This window comes from Salminus brasiliensis, chromosome 10, assembly GCF_030463535.1.
Source record: "Salminus brasiliensis chromosome 10, fSalBra1.hap2, whole genome shotgun sequence".
NCBI lineage: Eukaryota > Metazoa > Chordata > Actinopteri > Characiformes > Bryconidae > Salminus > Salminus brasiliensis.
The window spans coordinates 30,013,276-30,034,820 of record NC_132887.1 but is presented as its reverse complement, the minus strand read 5'-3'; the positions used below and the strand labels follow the sequence as shown (position 1 = coordinate 30,034,820).

The window sequence follows — 21,545 nt, the reverse complement described above, 5'->3', positions numbered from 1 at the left end:
TTTAATTCAATCCCATCCTAAAATCTCAGAAACATTACAAAGGCCGCAGGCATCACCTTTGCCAAAGGAGAATCACAACGCTGCTTTCAAAATGTGCAACCTGCAGAATGGACGGCTATACGAACACTAAAACTATGCAGTCCTACAACAAAGGCTGACCTTGGACCATGATCATGACACCATAGTGGTCAGGAAAAAAAAAAAAAAGATTTCTGATTGTGGACTCATGTGAAGACCAAGAGCCCAAACCTCACACAGCTGATGTGAGAAGAAAGGGACAGTAATTGGAAGACAAATTATCTTGGCGCTGTGCAACAAGCCAGACGTTCTAATCTGTGAGGTACCCCGGCCACATCTGGTTGCACTTTCTCTCCATAATTCCACTCTTCTATCAGCCTGAATACCAGAAACCTGCAATCCCACACTATCATGAAAAATATATACATTTCTTCTCATTAAATTCACATAACTTTCTCCAAAATATTGTTTTGACATCTGAGGCATTCCTTTCATACTTATAATTGTGGCTGGCAGTAAAAGCAACGCTACTGAAAACATGCAACATTATTTCATATATTTTTTCCCCCTGTGCAAATGACCTCTTCTGAATCTGATACCACTTAGGGAGTACTGGGCTGCGTCAAAGCCCATTTCAGATACACTAACTCACAGCTATACACTAACTCACAGAATCTCTCTCAGATATTTGCACCATTCCGGGCTTCAAACTGCAATCCATTTGACCCCAGTAGTAAAAAAATATAACTGTTATCGCTACGCAGACATGAACGAATAACACGCGAGGAAACATACTGCAAGGAAATTCCCCACTATAAACCACAATGCAACATTAACTGATTAAACGTCAATGCCAATTGTCCAATCTGCTACATAAGTCCCTCCACAGTGGTCAGGCCTTTCCAAGAAGCCTGATTCGTTTTAGATGGCCGTCGAGGGAAAGCAGAGCAAACTGTTCCTGCCAACACCATAACAGGGCCCAAGCCAGACACGGCACGCATTTATTTTGAGGCAAGAATGTACTTGAGGCCTATAGATATGGCTGAAAAAGGAAAACTCTCAAAATAGCAGATACATCTGGTTCATGTTGTGTCTGGCGGGAGCCATGATGCGTTTGACAGGGAGGAAAAACAGAAAAGTTTCGAAATGTTCCAAGTTAGAACTTTTTACCTTTACAAAGCGCTGAAATTCCTAATGACTCCAGCTGGAATGTTCCTTCCTACTCAGCATGTTTTAGCACAGAGTCCTAAGGGAGTCACTTCATATTAAGCAGTCATTAATTATTCTAAATAGAGAATATCTGGATCACTGCCGATCCAGGCACATTTTGATGGATCAGTTATCGGCTATGTTAAGACTGATCCACTTGTCACTGCTTCGTTTCGGTTTTGCATGCCATTTACACCACTGTAGTAGAGGTGCCAAGAGCGGACGTAACCCGCAGTAGCACGTGGGCATGTTTTCGGAAGCTAACTGCAGTGTAAACCGGCTTACACTATATTTTTTAACTAGTTGTGTGTCTGCAGTGACTGTGTTTCAGTGTTTGAACAAGCCACCTTTCCGATTTTCAAATATGAGTGTGTAAAAATGTGTTTCACCACCAGTGCCATAGGGATAAACCTCTGCAGAACACCCACCTCTGCCATGCTCTAGAGTTGCTAGCAATGGAAAGGTTCTGCTTCATTGATGGCAATGCCGCTCACTGCGTCTGGGTTAAAACCAGGTACCACCCTTGAGAGCAAGGGTGCCTCAAATGCCACCTAACTCCCTATGTAGTGTACTAGGTCACTATATGTCTTTAAAAAAGAAGCAATTTCTAGTCAGCCACAGGTTACGGGACTTCATATTCAACATTTTAAAACTTTGAGGGCAGTTTCAGGATTGAACTATATACGTAGTGCACTATATAGGGAATAGGGAACCATTTGAGAATGAACCACAGTGTATAACACTATAAAATTGTCATTTCACAACAATGCCAGGCCTGACTGTGCATTTTATCTCAGAAATGAAGTGATTTCCCAGCAGCATTTAACAATTACTGGTAGTCAAATCACCAAACAGCAGGAGATCAGTGAAATTGACCAATATAAACATAATATAAAATCTAGGCAGAAACAAAAAAAAATGGATCAGGAAAGTCATAATTCCAAATGCAATACTGCAGATGCTGGGAGTGTGTAAAAAGAAGGAGCTACTATAAGTAAAGGAGTCTCTGTTGGGTATTAAGAGAAAGCAAGATACAGTCACTTTCCAGTCCAAGTACAAGCCAACACTTCATCAAGACTTGTAATTCTAGACACTTTAAAAGATAATGGATCTTTTTCCCTGTCGCTAAAGCACACATATCTCACTGCGAGTTCATTCTGAAACTACCATGATAAAAACCAAAAAAAAGAGTCCTGGCCCTCCTCATTTCAAAAACCATTAATTCACGAGAATTTATGATGCAGCTGCAACACATTCAGAAAAGCGAGAAGGTGAAACTAAATCCCCTCCAAATTATGAGGATTTATTACGTGACCAGTGGTTTGGGAGCAGGCCATTAATTCTATCACTGCTTTTGCAATATAGACAACTCGAGAGAGGGAGCCAAAGTAAATCTTAGTTTCAGCAGATGCAGATGACAGACAGTGGGATTTTAGAGGCTTAAATCGAAGTTGACTGGAGCAAAATAATTAAAAATACTGCCTACACATCATAGGTCCACTATAGCTGTGATTAGATGAGGATCCAGTGAGTATGGAGCAATGCTACAAGGATCAGCTTCTGTGTGGACAGTACAGTCCAGAGGTCCAGAGGTCCAGACAAATGGAAGAGCTTGTTAATAATGCATGTTCGTGGAAGGTGAAAAGGCAACCCTGTGAGCAGAAAAAGAATTGCACCAAGCTGGAGCACATGCTTTAGCAGAACATTGAGAAGTAGGTATAGAAGGGGAACATCACAGCTCAATATCAGGCAAGTAATCAGATGGTAGAAAAGAAACTGGACAAGGTTGAAAAGTGTTTTCAGTATTCAGAAAGGGGGGGGGGGGTACCGCATCACTCCTCTGCAATCAGGGCTGGCATAAGGAAGCAAGGGAATAGGGGTGTCAAGTAGTGAAGTACAAACACCTCGTTACCTTACTTAAGTAGAAATTTTGGTTATCTATACTTCACTGGAGTAATTCTTTTTCAGGCGACTTTTTACTTCTACTCCTTACATTTTCACACAATTATCTGTACTTTCTACTTTGTTTTTTTTTCCGGCTCGTCATCATTCAAAAATAAATAAATAAATAAACCCTATCCAGATAAATCGCTCCATCCAGCAAGTGTGAATTTGATTGTGGTTGGATGAGAAGTATAAACATATACTATTCTGACATCCTATTGGTTTGTAAGCGACCCATCGCACCTGCATGTCACATCACACTCCAGCAAGGAGATAGCAGACGTATGTAGAGTATGCAGACGCCTGTGGCAGAGACTCAAGAGAACTCGAGTGAATTGTCCCAACTAAGCCCCACATTTACATTCCAATAAAGCTTATTGATCACCTGCCTCTGAAGTTTGACTTTTTGCACCATTACAACACTTATAGGCAACTACTCATCATATTTTCCCTCCATAAAACACAGGTTAATGCTCAGTAGTTCACATAGATGCTCCTTTAATAGATCTGATATTACTAAAATGCTTCATTTTCAGTGGTCAGATCTGCAGCTGAGACAGGCAGCCTAGTGCAACCCAACATTTTTCAACATGAACATTTTAATAGAACATTATAGTCATTAAGGCTTTTAGAAAGGTGGGGTAGTGCACTATAGACCCCTGTGTACGGCCTAAGCTTTTAGCATTTGTTTTCCTTACATTACTTTTGTTTTGTAGTAGTTTTGAAACCAGTACTTTTACACTTTTACTTGAGTAAAAAGCTTAAGTTGATACTTCAACTTCTAAATAAGTCTTTTTAAACCCTAGTATCTACACTTCTACCTGAGTAATGAATGTGAATATTTTTAACACCTTTGCAAGGGAACACTGGCATTACAGGATATGCAGCAGCTCCAGCGGACCTCCAGTGCTGTCAAGGGTGACCTTGGCCCAGTTGCTGGACAGCATTTGTAACCTCCCAAGGAACTGCTCCACCCCCTGTCTCCAATCTCTGGCATGGGCCTCAGTATGAGGCTCCTTCCCTGTGGGCTAATGTAAAAAAGGCTGCAATATGATGATATTTCCATTTCCCTAGCCTCATGGAACCCAGCGAACAATGAAGCAATCTGCATTCAATACTGACAGGGGAAAACGGTTGCCATAATAACATTAATGAACAGTATTCCAGCAAATCCCAGGGCTTGGAAAACAACCTCTACATGCTCTCCATCTTCTTCTCTCTACAAGGAAAGCCTTGGATCGTGGCATTACAACATGCTGAAATGAGATAGCCAGTTCATCAACACCTCCAAGGGGGAAGCTCAGACAGACCTTGACTTTATAACTTCATAAATGCTTCAAATCTCTTAATACAGGTCATCCAACCTCATGCAACAGGCATGAAGACTATAAAGCTCTCGGCCTAAAGCTTCTACATTGCCGAGCAAGGCAGCACGATATGGGCGTGAGTATGTAATGTTCACAATCGTTGTGGTGATTGGAGAAACAAAAAAATGATGATTAAAATACCCAGACTCTGATAGGATGTATGGAGAGTATGGTCTCTGATGTCTGAGGCATGTGTGTGATGATAAAGTCCAGAAATGCATGTAAGCATTCTTGAGGTGAATTACACTGCTCGACTGTAGGGGGAGCCCAGGAGCAAGAAACACCAATTCTCACATAATGCTGCTTTAATTATTAGGTATGTTTGCCTTGGAGCTCCAGCACAAAACTAAAGAAGCTCTCACCTAACACGTCTCAGCTGAGCAACTATTATTTATGATGAGGGCACTACTGTGTACATTAAATACGTCTTGCTCAGGACTTTGAGGATCACAAAATATAAAGACAACGGAACTTTAACTTCGTTAGAGGAATCTTCCATCTTAGTTAGTGCACAGTTCTTGCAGACCTGCTAAGCACAAACCAGCCGAGGCAGTAGGCCAGGACGTGTGTGTGTGTGTGTGCAGGGGGAGTGTTTAGGTTTAACTCTCGCCTCAGGGGGGGTCGGTGTGAGGCAGCCTCTCGTGCCAGTCGCCCATTACGCACGCCACTAGTCTCTCCCTCTCACGTTCCGCCCGCGTCTGCTGGGTCAGCCTTAATGAGGGACGGGCTGGGGGTCCGCGAAAGCTGTTAGAAGTGCACTCCGAGTGCCTTCCAAACCAAACAAACCCAAGCCCTCTTTCCCTAAACACATTGTTCAGGAGCCCCACAACCAGCGCACGAGCGTGGCACAGGCATTTGCCCGCCGATGCGAAAATAAAACGTCAAAGCTTTACATATTTCTCTTCAGGGAGGAACCGTACTGAGAACTTGTTATTTGGACTGAAGGTCAAATGCACAGGATATTCATTTGGGGTTCTTTAGAAACTTTAAGTGTCAAACTTAATTTGGACAGAGGAAGAGATGATTAGAGAGAACATATGGAGACAACAACAGGCAGGACATCTCCATAAAGTCAACAGCTCACCCATGTGCAACTGTTGTGAGTCGATGCTAATTCCAGCTGTTCTATAAAGTTCTCCTCTATTTACACTGTTCTAGCATTTTCAACGTTATCCGCCTCCTTTATACGGTTCTGGAATGTGTCTTTCCCTCATTCACACTGGCATTGGGTCTAGTCTGATCACACTCATGCCCTCTCTATTCAGACAGTTCTAAAATCTATATGTCCACGCTGTAGTAACATGGTTTCAGAATCTAGAACATTATTCTCACCTTCACACTGTTCTAGGGTCCAGTCTGTTTTCCCCTCTTTCACACTGTTCTAGAACGTTCTTCCCACTCAGGCCCTTTCTATTCAGACTGTTCTAGAATCTAGATTTCCATGCTGTAGTAACACGGTTTCAGAACCTAGAACATTATTCTCACATTTATTCTCACAGTTCTAGAATTCTCTTCTACCTTCACACTGTCCTAGAATCTAGAGTGTTACTCCTGTTTCACTGTTCTAGATGTTCTCTCTATTGACAATATTCTAGAATCTAAATTGTTGTCCTCTCATTCACACTGTTTCTAGAATAGCCTCTTCCGCATTCCCTAATGTTCTAGAATGTTCTCCTCAATCAAGCAGTTCTAGACGTTTCTTCTCCATTCACACGGTTCTAGAATATTGAATATTCTCACACTGTTCCAAAATGTTCCCCTATTAGCATATTTGAAAATATTCTCCCTAATAACACTGCTCTAGAATCTAGAACGGTCTCATCTAATTAACTCTCCCACATTCACACCATTTCATAATGTTCTTCTTATTCATTTAGTTCTGGAATGTCCACTCCATTCACACTGTTCTAGAATCTAGAATGGTCATCCCATTCACGCTGTTATGTAATGTTCTCCCCGATTCACGAATGGTCTAGAATTTGTTTTGCACTTATCTAGAATGGCCTCTCCCTCATTGACACTTTTCTATACTCATTGAGTTCTAGAACAACCTCTCCATTTATACTGTTCTGGAATCTAAACGGTTTCTTCTCATTCGCGCGGTTACTGAAGGTTCTCCCCGATTTGCACTGCACTTCCAGAATGTTCCTCATCCATTCAAAATGTTAGAATCTATAATATGATCCTCTTGTTTACACTGCTCTAGAATCATCCCTTCTTCACATCTATAACTGTATATAGAGAGGACATTTTTAGAACTGCATGACTGGGGAGAAAATTATATGGAAAATAAATAAATAAATAAACAAATAATATAACTAAGCATTATATATATATATATATATATATATACATACACACACACACACACACACACACACACACACACACAATTTTCCCTTATAATGTTCTCCCCAGTCATGCAGTTCAAAAAATGTCTCCCCATTTACACCATTTTAGAATCTAGAATGTTGTCCTCCCATTCACACAGCTTCTAGGATGGTCTCTCCCTCATTCACACTGTTCCAGAACATTTTCTGCAATCATGGAGTTCTAGAACGACCTCTCCAGCATGATCCTCTCGTTTACACTGCTGTAGAATGATCCCTTTTGCATTCGCACTACTATACAATGTTCTCCTCATTCATGTGGTTCTAGAAATGTTCTTTCCTTTCTTTTCACACTGTTGCAGAATGTTCTCCGCCATCTAACACTATCCTATAATGTAAAATATGTTACATCTCGTTCACGTTGTTCTACAGTGTTCTGCCTATTCACAATGTTCTAAAACTCTGTTTTAATCCAGCACTAGAATGCTTATTGTTGAAGTATGCTGGATCCAAGAGCTTGGCTGTGTGCGGTCACCGTACCTGTGAAGGAGTGAGCGTCCCAGACGTCGTGTGAGTGGGTCCTGATGTAGCCACAGCTTCAGGTTGTCCCTCCAGCCAGGCAATTTTTAAAGGGTTTCCTGTCAGGCCACTCTCGTTTTTGCATGCCAGCTCCTGAACGGATGTACAAAATCATAGATTAGGTCATACAATCCTAATACGAGTCTTAAAAATGTCCTCCAACTTGCCTCCATCATACCGTATTATTATATACCATTTGTCAAAAAGGCAACCTTGCTCTTTTTGGGTAGGAATTTCTCAAGTTCTCACCACCAGCTGCAGTATCTGTCAAAGCTACTTCGCAAAATTGAAGAAACAGGGAGAAAACAAGCTTTTAATAAAGCCAAAAGAAAAAAAAGCATGGACTGTAAATTCTATTGTCATCACTGTCAAACTAATGCCACGCTGACCGAATGTTTGCGTGCGGTGTAACGGAGTGTGTGTGCTGAACCAGCCTGCCCAGGGACCAGCGAGTGCCAGACACCGTCTCTTCCACCAGTGCTTATGGCGTGGTGGCCATGTTCTCTGGGGAGGTAACCACACAAGCAGGACCAGCCTACAATAGTCTGAATCCCAGCATGCCAAAGTCCAGGATGCAGACAGTCAGACAGATCCCAGCAATAAATAAATACAGCTCTGGTCTCCATTAGAAACACTAGTCACTGTTCCATCAAAGCACCCAAGCGGTTTCAGGAACGATGCATTCAAAGTCTATAATACTTTAAATACTACCTTTAGCCACACCCGTGTATTGTGTGATCCTTCGTTTGAAAGAAATCCTGGGATTGCAGTTAATGCTAATGAAGCCGTTGGCAAACATCACTGAGAAACAATGCTCTAGTAACACACTGCGTGGGAAGATGTTCTGGAACAGCGTGATATTGCAGAATGAAGATAACATTGCCGGGAAGTGGGGTTGACGTAACTTTTCTGGGCAGCTGGTCATTTTCAATTTCTGTTACTTATTTCACTTAAGCTACTTTCACACACAAATTGTTGTGTGGTGGTTGTTTTTTTTTTTTATTGCGTATTGTAGGATGCAGTCCTGTGGACGGCCACTAGGGGAGTGCTTGCCATTCGATGGTTCAGATTAAGATCATCTTTTTTCTACATTTATTATTCAAACACTCCATTGACTATATGGCAGTGAACACACAAATTGCTCAAGAACACCTCAGCCATGAATGTTAAGGGAGATGGAAGCACTGTTCCGTCACTCCCCCACTTCCTGCTGGTCCAGGGGATCAAACCTGAGACCTTCCTGTCCCAAGACCACTTCTCTGATGTTTAGGCCACGGCTGGCATCAAAAAACAAAGGGGAGGAAGCATGACCAAGGAGGGAGACGTGTAGGGCTCTGCCCACTTCTATGGACCTGAAAAACATCCTGTTCAGACCAACCTGGCATGCCACACTTCTGATACCCTTTATCTTGCCTTTTTGTCTCTCTTTAACTTTTCTTCTGTGTTTTAGGGAGTTTTACGGGAAGTCTCACAGTTTGTTTTTCTTCAGGTTTAGTTTATTTTTTTTCTTTTGGCTTATGCTCACCTCTGAAGCAACAGTTCTTCCACTGATGAACAATAAATTCATACTGTTTTCGCTCTGGCAGTGGGTATTGGAAGGAGAGAGTGTCCACTCTATTTTCTGTTCTGTCCTGACCCTAGACAGGGTTGTAACAACTTTAACTTTCTTTTTTTATTTTTTTTACTGTTAATTTAACTGGAAGAGGTTAAGTGTGAACACAAACCGAGTCGAAAACTGACCTGGCAATGAGAAACTTAAGGGCTCTATTCAATATCTCGTGTCCAATTCTAATGACTGCTTAGCTAAATTTACAGCATACATCAGACGTTCTGACCAAAGAGTATTTTATCCTGTTGCAGAGGAAGGTGAATGAAACACTGGGATTCTTTTCCAAGCACTTGCATTGGATAGTGTGATGTGCTTGCTGGCTGGGGAAAGAAATTCCAGTCTGATGTCTGGAGAGCAGCAGTATTACCCAGTATTATGCTATATTAACCATCATGCAACTATATAGTCATGTTACTAAAGATCTGTATAAGGCACAGAAATGCAGTTTTTCGATATAAAAGTAAATGGAGCTGTTCGACAAGGTTATAAGGTTATATAAGGTTATAAGACTGTCAAATTACAGAACAATCCAGTCCACATTTTGTTGGAAAGGCAATACAAGGCACTCTTCTCATTCTTGATCTTAACACATGAAGGTGCATTTCTCTTCCATAGTCATTTCAGGAACAACCTTAGATTGGTTCCTACTACACAAATGTGGTGTCATTTGTCGCTATTGGTAAGGTCCACGTTACACAAGGCGTCCCCCAGGGATCCGCTCCAAGTCCCCTCCTTTTCATAATTTACTTTCCACCCCAGGCTCTGGCAGCAAGCATCCACCAATTAGGGATCTGACTGACTAAACTAACTGAGGTAATGTTCGTAGGGCCCAAAAAACTCACAACTGAATTGCCCAAATACTCTATTGACATACTGTTCGATTCCTCACCCACCTTTAAGGTTAATATTAAGTTAAAGTTAAACTGCATTTTTTATTATCTTCACAATATTTACCATATCTATTCTTTACTTTCTACTTCCTAGTGATGTTGAAACACTGCTTCAGGCTTTTATATTCTCCCATATCTCTCACACTGCAAATTTTCCTATGAATACCCAAATCATGCCCATTCTTAGCTGCACCAGTTACCTGCAACATTACTTATTGCGTATAAATATATTTCTCACCTTATTTCAACACCTTCATGGTTTGGTTCATGGATGTCTCAAATCAGCAGTCTCCTCACAGTTCCCCTTACTAGACTCTCCTCAATGAGTGGCAGGTCCATCAGAGCTGCAGCCTCTGAACTATGGAATTGAAGACCTAGTGCTCTTTCTCCCTAATAGTTTTTTTTTTGTTTGTTTTTGCTTCCTCTTCTCTCTATATTGCAATAGATGCACTGCTTTTGTAAAGCAATGTTGCGATTGTGAAGGATGCTGTACACATAAAACATGCTGTAAAGGGTTTGGAAATGAAACTATACAATTTGTGTCCTTAGTGACAGTAGAGGCAAAAGTACCTAAACGCAGAAGATTGGTCACCATACAAGCAGTTCTGGAACTTCTAGTCAATCTGAGAAGACTCACCGCTGCTCGCAATGTTGCAAACTCTACCACAGCACTCCCTTTCTTCTTACTGGATACAACAATGTTCAACACATCTCCGTACTGCAAAACAGAAAACAAGCAATCAAGACACAGTATCCCATTAGAATCTCAAATAAGTTATAAAAGGTTGAATAAAAATAGATAGTAATAACAAATAAGTAGATGTACCTTAGCAGTACACATCCTAGAAGGACCACTGCAAAGGCACACCATAGAAACTAGTGAAGTGATATCTAAGAATTGGCATACATCGACTGCATTGACCCTCTAGATTCTATGAACAAACTGGAGCATCAAACTCAATGTCACAATATCACAAAATATGGTTTGCTGAACCTGCCCTTTCGACTGCATCTTAGCACAAGATTGTATGTGCCTCACACCGTGTCTGATTGGTGGATTTGTGTGTCCGTCATCTGCCTCTCATCTGTAATTGGTAGATTTACTAGTCTGTCTGTGGATTCGAGTCAAATCGACCAATGGACAATACTCTTTCTGCCTCCTGCCATTAATATATTATTTAATTCATACTTTCCACTACTTTTGTGAAGCTAAGATTTTAGTAAACCCATTTCAAGCACCAAAACAACTCGTCCACATGATTAAAGGTATGTTTTTACAATAATATGAAGAATTAATAAAATATTTTTTCAAGTTTAGGGTCAGTGTAGCTCTACATCACATGGTATCTTGTTATAGAAAGAGATGAGAAGGTTCTGAACATTTGTGCAAGTGCCTTTAAAGGCAAATTTAAAAACATATGCAAAAATCGACTCAAGAGGGTTAAATGTGTTTATGAAGCACTGAACAAGAATGCTCACATGAGATTATCAGGAACTTTTGCTGCCTGTCTTAAAGTTTGCTAAAGACCACTGGGGTGTTCCTGGGATCTAATACAACCCTGTATAAGCAGACAAAATGTCTGATTTTGCAAAATGTGGACGTTCATCTTAAATAAAGATCTGGTCACATTTTAGAAACCATTCATGCAAACACATGTCGGCTGTTCCACCAATTTTCTTTAATGTATTTTCTTTAAAAGAACAATGAGTGCGGAAGTAGATGACGCGTAAAATTAAAAAGGAATCTTTTGGCAATTATAAAAACGAAATCTTCTCCAAGTTTAAGCTGGAGTTGAAGGAGATGGGTCTTCATGTCAGGTTCTGGCTAAAAACACAATCAGACCTTACATACACACGTTCCACAGCATCATTAATCTCTATGTGTGTGCATCATTAATCTCTCCATGAGTGTTCAGATCATGAGAAATAATGAACTGTGAAAGTTTTGCAAGAAGCAGTCCATCTATGTCCAGTCTGGAACATTTTGGTTTTGCTCAGCACTCTGGGTCACTCAGCGCTCTGGACCTCTCCAGTTCATTTTGCTCCAACTGAACAAAAAGCTAAGTCAGGACTTTTTCTTTTTTTCTGGGATACAGGGGCTGAAATTAGCATGGCTCAGCTCCAAAGGCCTGCCAGTAAGATTTAGACTGGGGAGTGATGGGAGGTTTGGCTTGATTTACTCAATGACCTCTAACCCCCCACAGAATAAGAGTTGAGGATTGGTTTGGATGGAGTGTTCGGGTTGTCTACTGTCCCAGTTCTCTCAGCGTCATTAAAGAGAGACTTGGAGGATTGGTTTGGATGGAGTGTTCGGGTTGTCTACTGTCCCAGTTCACTCAGCGTCATTAAAGAGAGACCAAGCAGGGCAGGACAGTATCAAGATGTCACCTGCCATGGAGAAAGGCTTATTAAGCCATTACACAAAAGACTGGATGTCAAGTTGAGGGGGAAAAATGGTTTCTGAGAATCTGAAGTCCCTGGGAATTAAAAGTTCACTGGCTGGGAAAAGGGGAAAAGCAAGAACGCAATTGGACACTCAGGACAAGAACCTTGCCAACAGTGACAAAGGAGAGGGCTCCCGAAGGACCCCTATTTCATATATCTAAACATTTCCAAGGTTTTCTTTGGGGAGAGCGAGCTGGGGAGGGAAAGTGGAGTTGATCATGGTTAGACTCTGGAGGTCCAAAATATACAGAGGCTCTTTCCAAATGGAGACTTGGAGTCTGTTCCTGTTTCATCAGCATTACCTGACTTTCACCTTCTCAAACCAAAAGACACATTCCTTTATTGTAAGGGTAACAGTTAGATAAACACAACATCACAATACTTATGTTTGAGGACTGACTGTTGAAACAAACATCTGAATGATCTTTACATGCAGTAGAATCTATTTAACATGGAACAGTAGGGAAAAACAACATTTGGTAAATTATACAGGTACTGTACACTGGCTGTTGTGCACAAGCTCAAACTGTCTTTTTTTTAGGTGTCATATTTTACATTTTTCTTGCCTTTTTATTTTCTGAACCAAAAACCAATGGTCCGTTTTCATTTTAGCACTCTGGTTTTGTTACTGTACCTGTAAGTAGACTGATATATAAACTGCCTCTTCTCTCAATGGCTGCCCTGTATTGTGCAAGGCTCAAGTGCTGGTGGCCGAATGGGTGGCTATATGTACATGTACTGGGTAAGAGGATAATAAACTCATTTAAAATGGGCTGTTTTGTTGCTGTGGTTCAACACATGGACTGTTTAAGCTTGGAGAGGGACGCAAGGTATGACCCCTTGGTTGCACTTTATATTAAGCGAATAATAGCAGTACTTACACATTAACAATCCATGTAATAATGTAACTACTGGTGATGTACTCTGTTACAGATGGTACAGCCTGTATATGTGTTTGTATGTATGTATATTTATATATAAATAGAAAAAACTTTGTATTTCTATTTTGTTTTGGCATCATTTGTATTTGGCATAATATTCTATTTTGGCATAATTTGAATCACTTTTTTGAAGCACTTTTTCTTTTGTTCTTGTGTAAGATTTACATGATGAGTGGACCAATAGGAATGCACAATGACCGAAAGGAGGAGAATTATTTTACAATGACTTCCTTTTCTTTCACCTGAAGATTTTTGCATGACGGCAATGAGATGACTCATGACACAGGTGTATCTAAACAGCAGAAATTCATATAAAATAATGACCCTCTCCCTATTAAACATGCACAATTACACTTTTGTAACTTTAGAGTCAAATCTAAAGTTGATACATGTGTATTTATGTAACCTGTCACTCTGTAATCCATCTGCAACAGCGAATGCATCCACTTTATTGCATCCACCGTTAATGTGTGACTACACAGATATTCAAGACACTTAATAAAGTAGCCACAGGCCCTTTGATGATATACGCAGATGTTCAGTGATCTTGAAGATGATGATACCCACAATAGACTCCGAAAAGTGTACTGCAATACCAATAAAACATCACCATAATGCCACCCCTACTTCATTCCCTTTCGAAATTAAGTTAACCCACCACAGATCTTGGAGCCGAGCTTCCACTCTGCTTTCTGAGACCCAAACCGAATCCGGCACTGGACGTGACATCATCAGTGCATGCTTGAATCCTTGCCGCTACGCTAACAATCCTGCATCTCTGCCAGAAGGGCCCTAGAGCCGATGAGGTGCTGCACCAGGGTGGTACAGAGTTTCTGAGTTGCATGAGAAGAGCATATTTTCTAGCAACTCCCCTGGCAGCGTTAAACATACCAGCAAAGGCGGCTAGCGAGAGTGGCGTGCGGCACTTTAACTGGGCACAGCACTGCCCCCGGCACTTTTCACTGCTACAAAACTTAATGGCGTTCGCACGAGGTGGGGTTGTGTTGAGGGGGTGGAAGGGGGGGATGGATAAAAAGTGCTTAAACGGCTGATGTCATGCAGGCCTGAAACCTGGGGCGCTGGACACAAGGCTGGGCTCATTAGGAGGAGAAAACAGCTCGTTCACACACAAGGACACTTTCTCACACTTCTTAAAATGTACCACAGAGGCCCTGGACCTGGACAGGCTACTGGTTGTTTAGCTAATTGGGTGAACACAGGTTTGTGAGATGTAAGAGTCTCGGGTCGTCACGATTAATCAGTATATCCACTTTAGATCCTTTAGGTGCCATTACTAGACATGATCCTCGGCTGCTGCAAGCGAACTACCCTAGACATTCATTAGTGACATTATTCCTGTGAGCAAAAATGTCTTATTCCTTACACTCCATTCCACCTTAAATAGTGCCACAGTTGCACGCTGCACAATTCAACAGCAGAACGTAACTGCTGCATAACTTAGGGTGAAACGAAAAGTTCATTGGAAGAGGAAAACTTTAGCTTAAGGGGTAGCTTTGAGGCTCGCCGTAAACGTGATGCAGCAAACAACAAACGGCTCACAGAGCAGCAGGTTTGTTTGGAGCTGTGCAACCACAAAGATATGTTATTCCATCCATGTCCATTTGAGAAGATATACTCCCATATTACTCCCATACCGTCTTTACTTAATTAAACTAAAACATCATGGAAATGCTCTGTTCTACCAGCGAGAGAAACATGCTACTTTTAAGTTGTAAAACTGGGAGCTGAACGGTCAGACTGGACTATAAGACATTAAACACTATACAGTTTAAAAAGGTTGTTTTAGAAGTCGCTACAGAGAGATTTACAATATAAATCGGTTTAGAGAGTTGGTAAATTAAAACAAATTAATCACAGTTTCTATTAACTTTACATTTGCTTCCATTAACTGTATATATACACTAGCAAGCTGTCACTTAAGGGTGTGCTGACAGACGCATCGCAGCATGTGTACACTCTTTAGCCTCAGTCAAGAAAATAGGTTTAAAAAAAGATTATATATATATACAGTGGGGAGAACAAGTATTTGATACACTGCTGATTTTTCAGGTTTTCCCACTTGCAAAGCATGTAGAAGACTGTAATTTTTATCATAGGTACTCTTCAACTGTGAGTGATGGAATCTAAAACAAAAATCCAGAAAAATACATTGTATGATTTTTAAATAATTAATTTCCATTTTATTGTGGGAAATAAGTATTTGATACACCAGAAAAAGAAACTTCATATTTGGTACAGAAACCTTTGTTTGCAATTACAGAGATGAGACGTTTCCTGTAGTTCTTGACAAGGTTTGCACACACTGCAGCAGGGATTTTGGCCCACTCCTCCATACAGATCTCCTCCAGAGCCTTCAGGTTTCGTGGCTGTCGCTGGGCCACACGGACTTTAAGCTCCCTCCAAAGATTTTCTATTGGATTCAGGTCTGGAGACTGGCTAGGCCACTCCAGGACCTTAAGATGTTTCCTACGGAGCCACTCTTTAGTTGCCCTGGCTGTGTGTTTTGGGTCGTTATCATGCTGGAAGACCCAGCCACGACCCATCTTCAGTGCTCTTACTGAGGGAAGGAGGTTGTTGGCCAAAATCTCACGATACATGGCCCCATTCATCCTTCCCACAATACGGTGCAGTCGTCCTGTCCCCTTTGCAGAAAAGCATCCCCAAAGAATGATGTTTCCACCGCCATGCTTCACGGTTGGGATGGTGTTCTTGGGGTTGTACTCATCATTCTTCTTCCTCCAAACATGACGAGTGGAGTTTAAACCAAAAAGTTCTATTTTTGTCTCATCAGACCACATGACCTTCTCCCATTCCTCCTCTGGATCATTCAGATGGTCATTTGCAAACTTCAGACGGGCTTTGACATGCGTTGGCTTGAGGAAGGGCACCTTGCGTGCACTGCAGGATTTTAATCCTTGACGGCGTAGAGTGTTACTGATTGTTTTCTTTGAGACTGTGGTCCCAGCTCTATTCAGGTCATTGACCAGGTCCTGCCGTGTAATTCTGGGCTCATTCCTCACCTTCCTCAAGATCATTGATGCTCCACGAGGTGAGATCTTGCATGGCGCCCCAGACCGAGGGAGATTATCCGTTATTTTGCATTTCTTCCATTTTCTAATAATTGCACCAACAGTTGTTGCCTTCTCACCAAGCTGCTTGCCTTTTGTCCTGTAGCCCATCCCAGCCTTGTGCAGGTCTACAATTTTATCCCTGATGTCCTTACAAAGCTCTCTGGTCTTGGGCATTGTGGAGATGCTGGAGTCTGACTGATTGAGTGTGTGGACAGGTGTCTTTTATACAGGTAACGAGTTCAAACAGGTGCAGTTAATACAGGTAATGAGTGGAGAACAGGAGGGCTTCTTAAAGAAGAAGTAACATGTCTGTGAGAGCCAAAATTCTTACTGGTTGATAGATGATCAAATACTTATTTCCCCCAATAAAATGGAAATTAATTATTTAAAAACCATACAATGTATTTTTCTGGATTTTTGTTTTAGATTCCATCACTCACAGTTGAAGAGTACCTATGATAAAAATTACAGTCTTCTACATGCTTTGCAAGTGGGAAAACCTGAAAAATCAGCAGTGTATCAAATACTTGTTCTCCCCACTGTATATTAAAAAAATTATTTATTTTACATGTTATTCAAATTGCAATTCAAATACGTCTGAATGTAGTAATACAGCAACCCAAACTGTTTGTATATTGTATTAAAAACTGTTTATCCAATTATATGTTTTCTGACTTAAAATGTATTTCAGGTAAAGATTGACCACTTTTAATTTGGAACCATACCAAGCTTGTACAGCTCTTGGTAACTGCTAGCATAATATCTAACAACATTAATAATGAAGTAGTCAGAGGATTATGTGGTTAATAATAACTGACAGTGGCAATCCCATTAAAATTTGTTTTAGGACTTACTTTGGTTTAGTTGTAAAGGAACCAGGAGCCGAATAATCAGGTGGGTCAGTCATACTGAATAGTAAGATATTAAACACTACAGAGCTCCAATATTCATTTAAGAAGTTAGCAAACAATTTACCATAGCATTACCTGGTTACTGACATAACTGACAGAGGCAGTCCTATTACAATTTAGATCCAGATTATCTTTGCTTTTTAAGGCTTACTGACTCTGACTGGTCTGGACACAGAGATGATTAAACTGCTTTGTCTTTCACCTTCTGTAGGAGCCGCTGAAGAAAGTCCTCAGAATAGCCGCCATTCGTGTCATCGTCTTTTTTACACTTCCACTTCAGCTGAAAGAGAAAAGGAATATACAGCAAATGTACAGTAAACTGTGCAAACCAACATGACATTGCTGGAGACAAAACAAAAACTCCACCAAGCCCCATACTGTTTCCTTTAACTTCCCAAATGAGGTCAACACAAATAAAGACAAGCCTAAACTGGTTATTTATAACAGCTGCGGGTGAAGGGGTTAACGCAGCTGTATATAAACCCATTTGCTGGAAGCAGGCTATGAGGGTCTCCTCCTGATGGGCCACATAGATAAATGTGGAATGAGCACACCGAGGTCAACGTGACTTTTTATAGTGACTGAGCTCACTAGACCCTAACCCGCACTATAAACCCTAACCCTGGAGCCCTACTCTCAGTTTGCAGAGGAGAGAGAAAGAGCCAGAAAGGGAGAAATTGATTAAATGAACATAGAAGCCTGCTGTGCTCACAGCACTGACTCACCTGCTAACCACCAGACGTTTTAACGAAGCGCTAACAGTAACCAGACAGATTTACAGACACACGTTAAAGCACTGCCAATGAGACTTTTGGAGAGGCAATGTAGGAGGAAATGTGGAGAGCAGCAGGAGAAGTGCTTTATAGACTCTTGAGTAAGTCACTGTGGAAAACTGAACGGCTGAGGAGTGGTCAAGTCATTGGGGTTTTATGCACAATCATTAACTTCAAGTTGCAGATCTTGACTGTTCTAGTTTATCACCGGCTGTTGTTGATCAACTGAAACGAGCCCTGTTCTTCACAGGTCTACATTTGTAGTACATCTCTCAGGACTGCTAGACATAATAGACAAGCCGCTCCTGTTATCACTCTTAAGCGATGTTGGCCAGCACAGGGGTCTGTTAGCTGGTGCAGTTGAGCTCAGGACCAGTGCTTTCCTCAGAGCGCGTCGGCAGTTCCCCAAAAGGCGATGACTGGCTTTGCATTTATCAGCGGAGACGTGTGTTAAGGCCCTACCCTCCTAGTGTTGGGAGCATTGCTAGTGCTAGTTACCAAATTGGGAGAAAAAGGGAAAACACTGCTAATCAAATAAATAAATCAAATAATTAAATGCCCCTACGCTGCTCCAATATCGATATTGAAATATTGAGTATCGCAAATACTGATAGCATATTTTTCTTTAAACACCACTAAGCTTTATTTTACCTGAGACACTTCACTTAAATTGACCATTCAAAAGTAAGCCTAACATGAAATCATAGTGTGAGTGCAGGTTGTATTTGTTACAGGATTGGATTTACCAGTTTTCCTTCTGATATCTGCTGATATTGGCCCATTACCGATTCCCATCAATTCAGATATGTCATCTCTACTGCAAGATATTTACATACTTAGCACGTGGTAAGCGACGACTGTAACTGCAGGACAACTGCCCTGTTACTGAGTGGTGGGCTGAAAAGGGCGCCTCCAAGTTAAAAGGCTTTCAACTTTTGTAGTCATATGACTGCACAGTATTGCACTGTGTCAGCCATTGGCACCACTAGCTGTCACACCACATTGGCAACACTAGCAACTGTAGCAGTCACCATGGCCACAACCAATACAACGTTCAAGTTCAGCCATGTAACTGCTGCATTCTCTTCACTGGCTTCCTGCAGCTGATTCCCACATCAGATTCAAACCCCTTACACTGGTCTGTGAAGCCAAGAATTGACCAGCCCCTCCGTACTTGATGGCAATGGTCAAAAGCCGATCAGTACCAAGAGCCCTTCGAGCTTCAAGTACAGATTGGCTTGACCCGCCATCCTTTAAGATCCGCAGGAGACAAGCATCCAGGCTTTTTGTCTGTCCTGGTCTAAACGGCAGACTCTCTTCCGAGAGTACTTGGGCGAAGTGTGTGTGTAGTGTAGAGTATTATGGTCTCCATATTGACTTTTGTGTTTAGTAGTATCTAAGCTTAGAGGTATTTTTGGATCCCAGCTGATACAAACTAGCTAAGGGTATTTTCTGAGTAAACAGTAAAGCACTTTTGTAAGTTGCTCTGGAGAGAAGCGCCTAATAAATGCCTTAAATGTAAAGTCTGTGCTGCGTTCTGACCGTTCATATAGGTGCAGAGGTGCAGCCGGGAGTGATTTGTCGCTTACTGTGTGAAAAGCCTCAAAGCTTTCTACTAATCAGAACGTTCACTGCTGTTTTCATTTCAGAGAATAAGCTGAGAATGAAGGGATACTGCTGGAGTTATGCAGTAGAGCTGTGCACCGAAATTGATCCCCATTTGTTCTTGTGCAGACGGGACAGGCCAGTAAGAACACAGATGCTGGGACAAATGCCAAAATTGCCATAAATGCTCAATAAAACCCCAATAACACATTTTATGGAGTATAATGTATTATGCATTAAGTCCAGTCATGATGCTGCTGGTTTTACGATGTCATTTCTAAGAATTTTGGCCCTACATCTACACTTATACACCTACAGTTAAGGAATAATTGTGTGCAGGCTAGGCTACGTTACCTGGTCACTGACTTTATGCTGGCCATTCTAATAGAATGAACCCAGAGCTAATCATCTAACACCAGTACCTGACTTCACTAAGGCTTTGTGTCTAAACGCAAACTAATCCTCCCTGCAATGTGCCAACATGTAGTGTAAATTCTTTTCAGAGGAGCAGAGACTTTCTTATTAATACCCTTGATTTCAGAAGAAACACTAGATGATTAAGTGTCTACAAACTTTTGGACATGTAGAGTCTTACCCTATAGTTTATCCTTGGTCATCTGGAATAGCTTCAAATATTACTGAATAATTGATGAACATAAATATATTGTGCACAGATGGTTTAACAGTGGATCTACATGTTCATATGGTTGTAAAAAAAAAAAGTGTAAAACCAATAAAAAAAATTTGAGTATAAGTATAAAAATGTATAAAAAGTATAAAAATAGTGTAAAACTTAAATAAATAAATAGATAAATAGATAAATGATCAGCCTCTGATAAATGATCAACCACTACGCAGCTACCTAACCTGACAATAACCTTTTCCCCTATTAATCTTACTAGGAGTCAGAAAGTTTGGATGACGCCCGAAATTTGAGAAAAATCTAGCAGGCAGAGCCAGGGCTGCATGCTTCTAGCCTAAACAAAATTCTGAGCATTTCTGGGATGTCTTGGAATTTTTTGGCACTTTTGTCAGTACAACCCTATAGCTACAAATAGGAGCAAACCTTTTTTTTCACCCCTCCAGAACAAAAGCAAACGCCCTCTCACGAAAAATAATAGAACCTCACGCGAGATGGTTAGGCTTGAGGTTTTGGAGCTCATTTTTCTAAGTCATTGTAAATGATGGTTTTCATCAGACTCGCCCGCAACTCACCAGAACAGAACACCATTTACGTTGGAGAGTACATGTGAATCGAATAAAACACAAGCAATATGGCCTCAAACAGAACAGAGAAATAAATGCTCTTACTCAAGGCACTTCCGTTCAATTAATAGGCTGGTCTAGTAAAATAATGGCAGTGATTTGTTCTAAGAAAAGGTTGATTGGCTGACTCCACAAAGGGAAACAAGTCTAGCTGCAATATACTGATCTAAAACATTAAGCCTATATATAAAAAAAGGCCCTCTCTAACCTTCAGGCAAGGATGCTCCTGGGAAAATAACTAGAAATAACATTTGCCACGAACTGCACGTAATTAAATCGCAGTTGACCCAGAGCTCCCTCAAAATTTGAGTCTGGTGTTTATTTTCGCTGAGCGCGCACACAAACGTCACCAACTCGTTAGGGGATAGACTTTGGACAGGCAGGGAATGCATTAATGCCATTAAATACATAAAGACATTAGCTAATGTTGCTCCTAATAAGAAATACTGAAAGGTTTCCAAAAGAAACAGACCAGCGCTCCCTTTTCACGTGGTTACGGCTCTCCTGACAACCGGGCCGTAACAGACAAAGCAATGGACGTGGGACTGAGCTTCATTTGGAGGAAA

General features: G+C 41.1%; 1 protein-coding gene across 2 annotated transcripts in view; it reads right to left on the bottom strand.

The window, feature by feature from the left end:
* The window catches only part of dnajc17 (DnaJ (Hsp40) homolog, subfamily C, member 17), a 66,685-nt gene that overhangs the window by 18,294 nt on the left and 26,846 nt on the right, over window positions 1-21,545 (bottom strand). For both annotated transcript variants that reach the window (XM_072689764.1, XM_072689763.1), the window contains 3 exons: window positions 17,538-17,615; window positions 10,584-10,664; window positions 7,409-7,540 (listed from right to left, as the gene is read on the bottom strand). In XM_072689764.1, coding sequence (XP_072545865.1) covers window positions 7,409-7,540; window positions 10,584-10,664; window positions 17,538-17,615 — 291 coding nt within the window. The remainder of the gene's footprint in view (window positions 1-7,408; window positions 7,541-10,583; window positions 10,665-17,537; window positions 17,616-21,545) is intronic.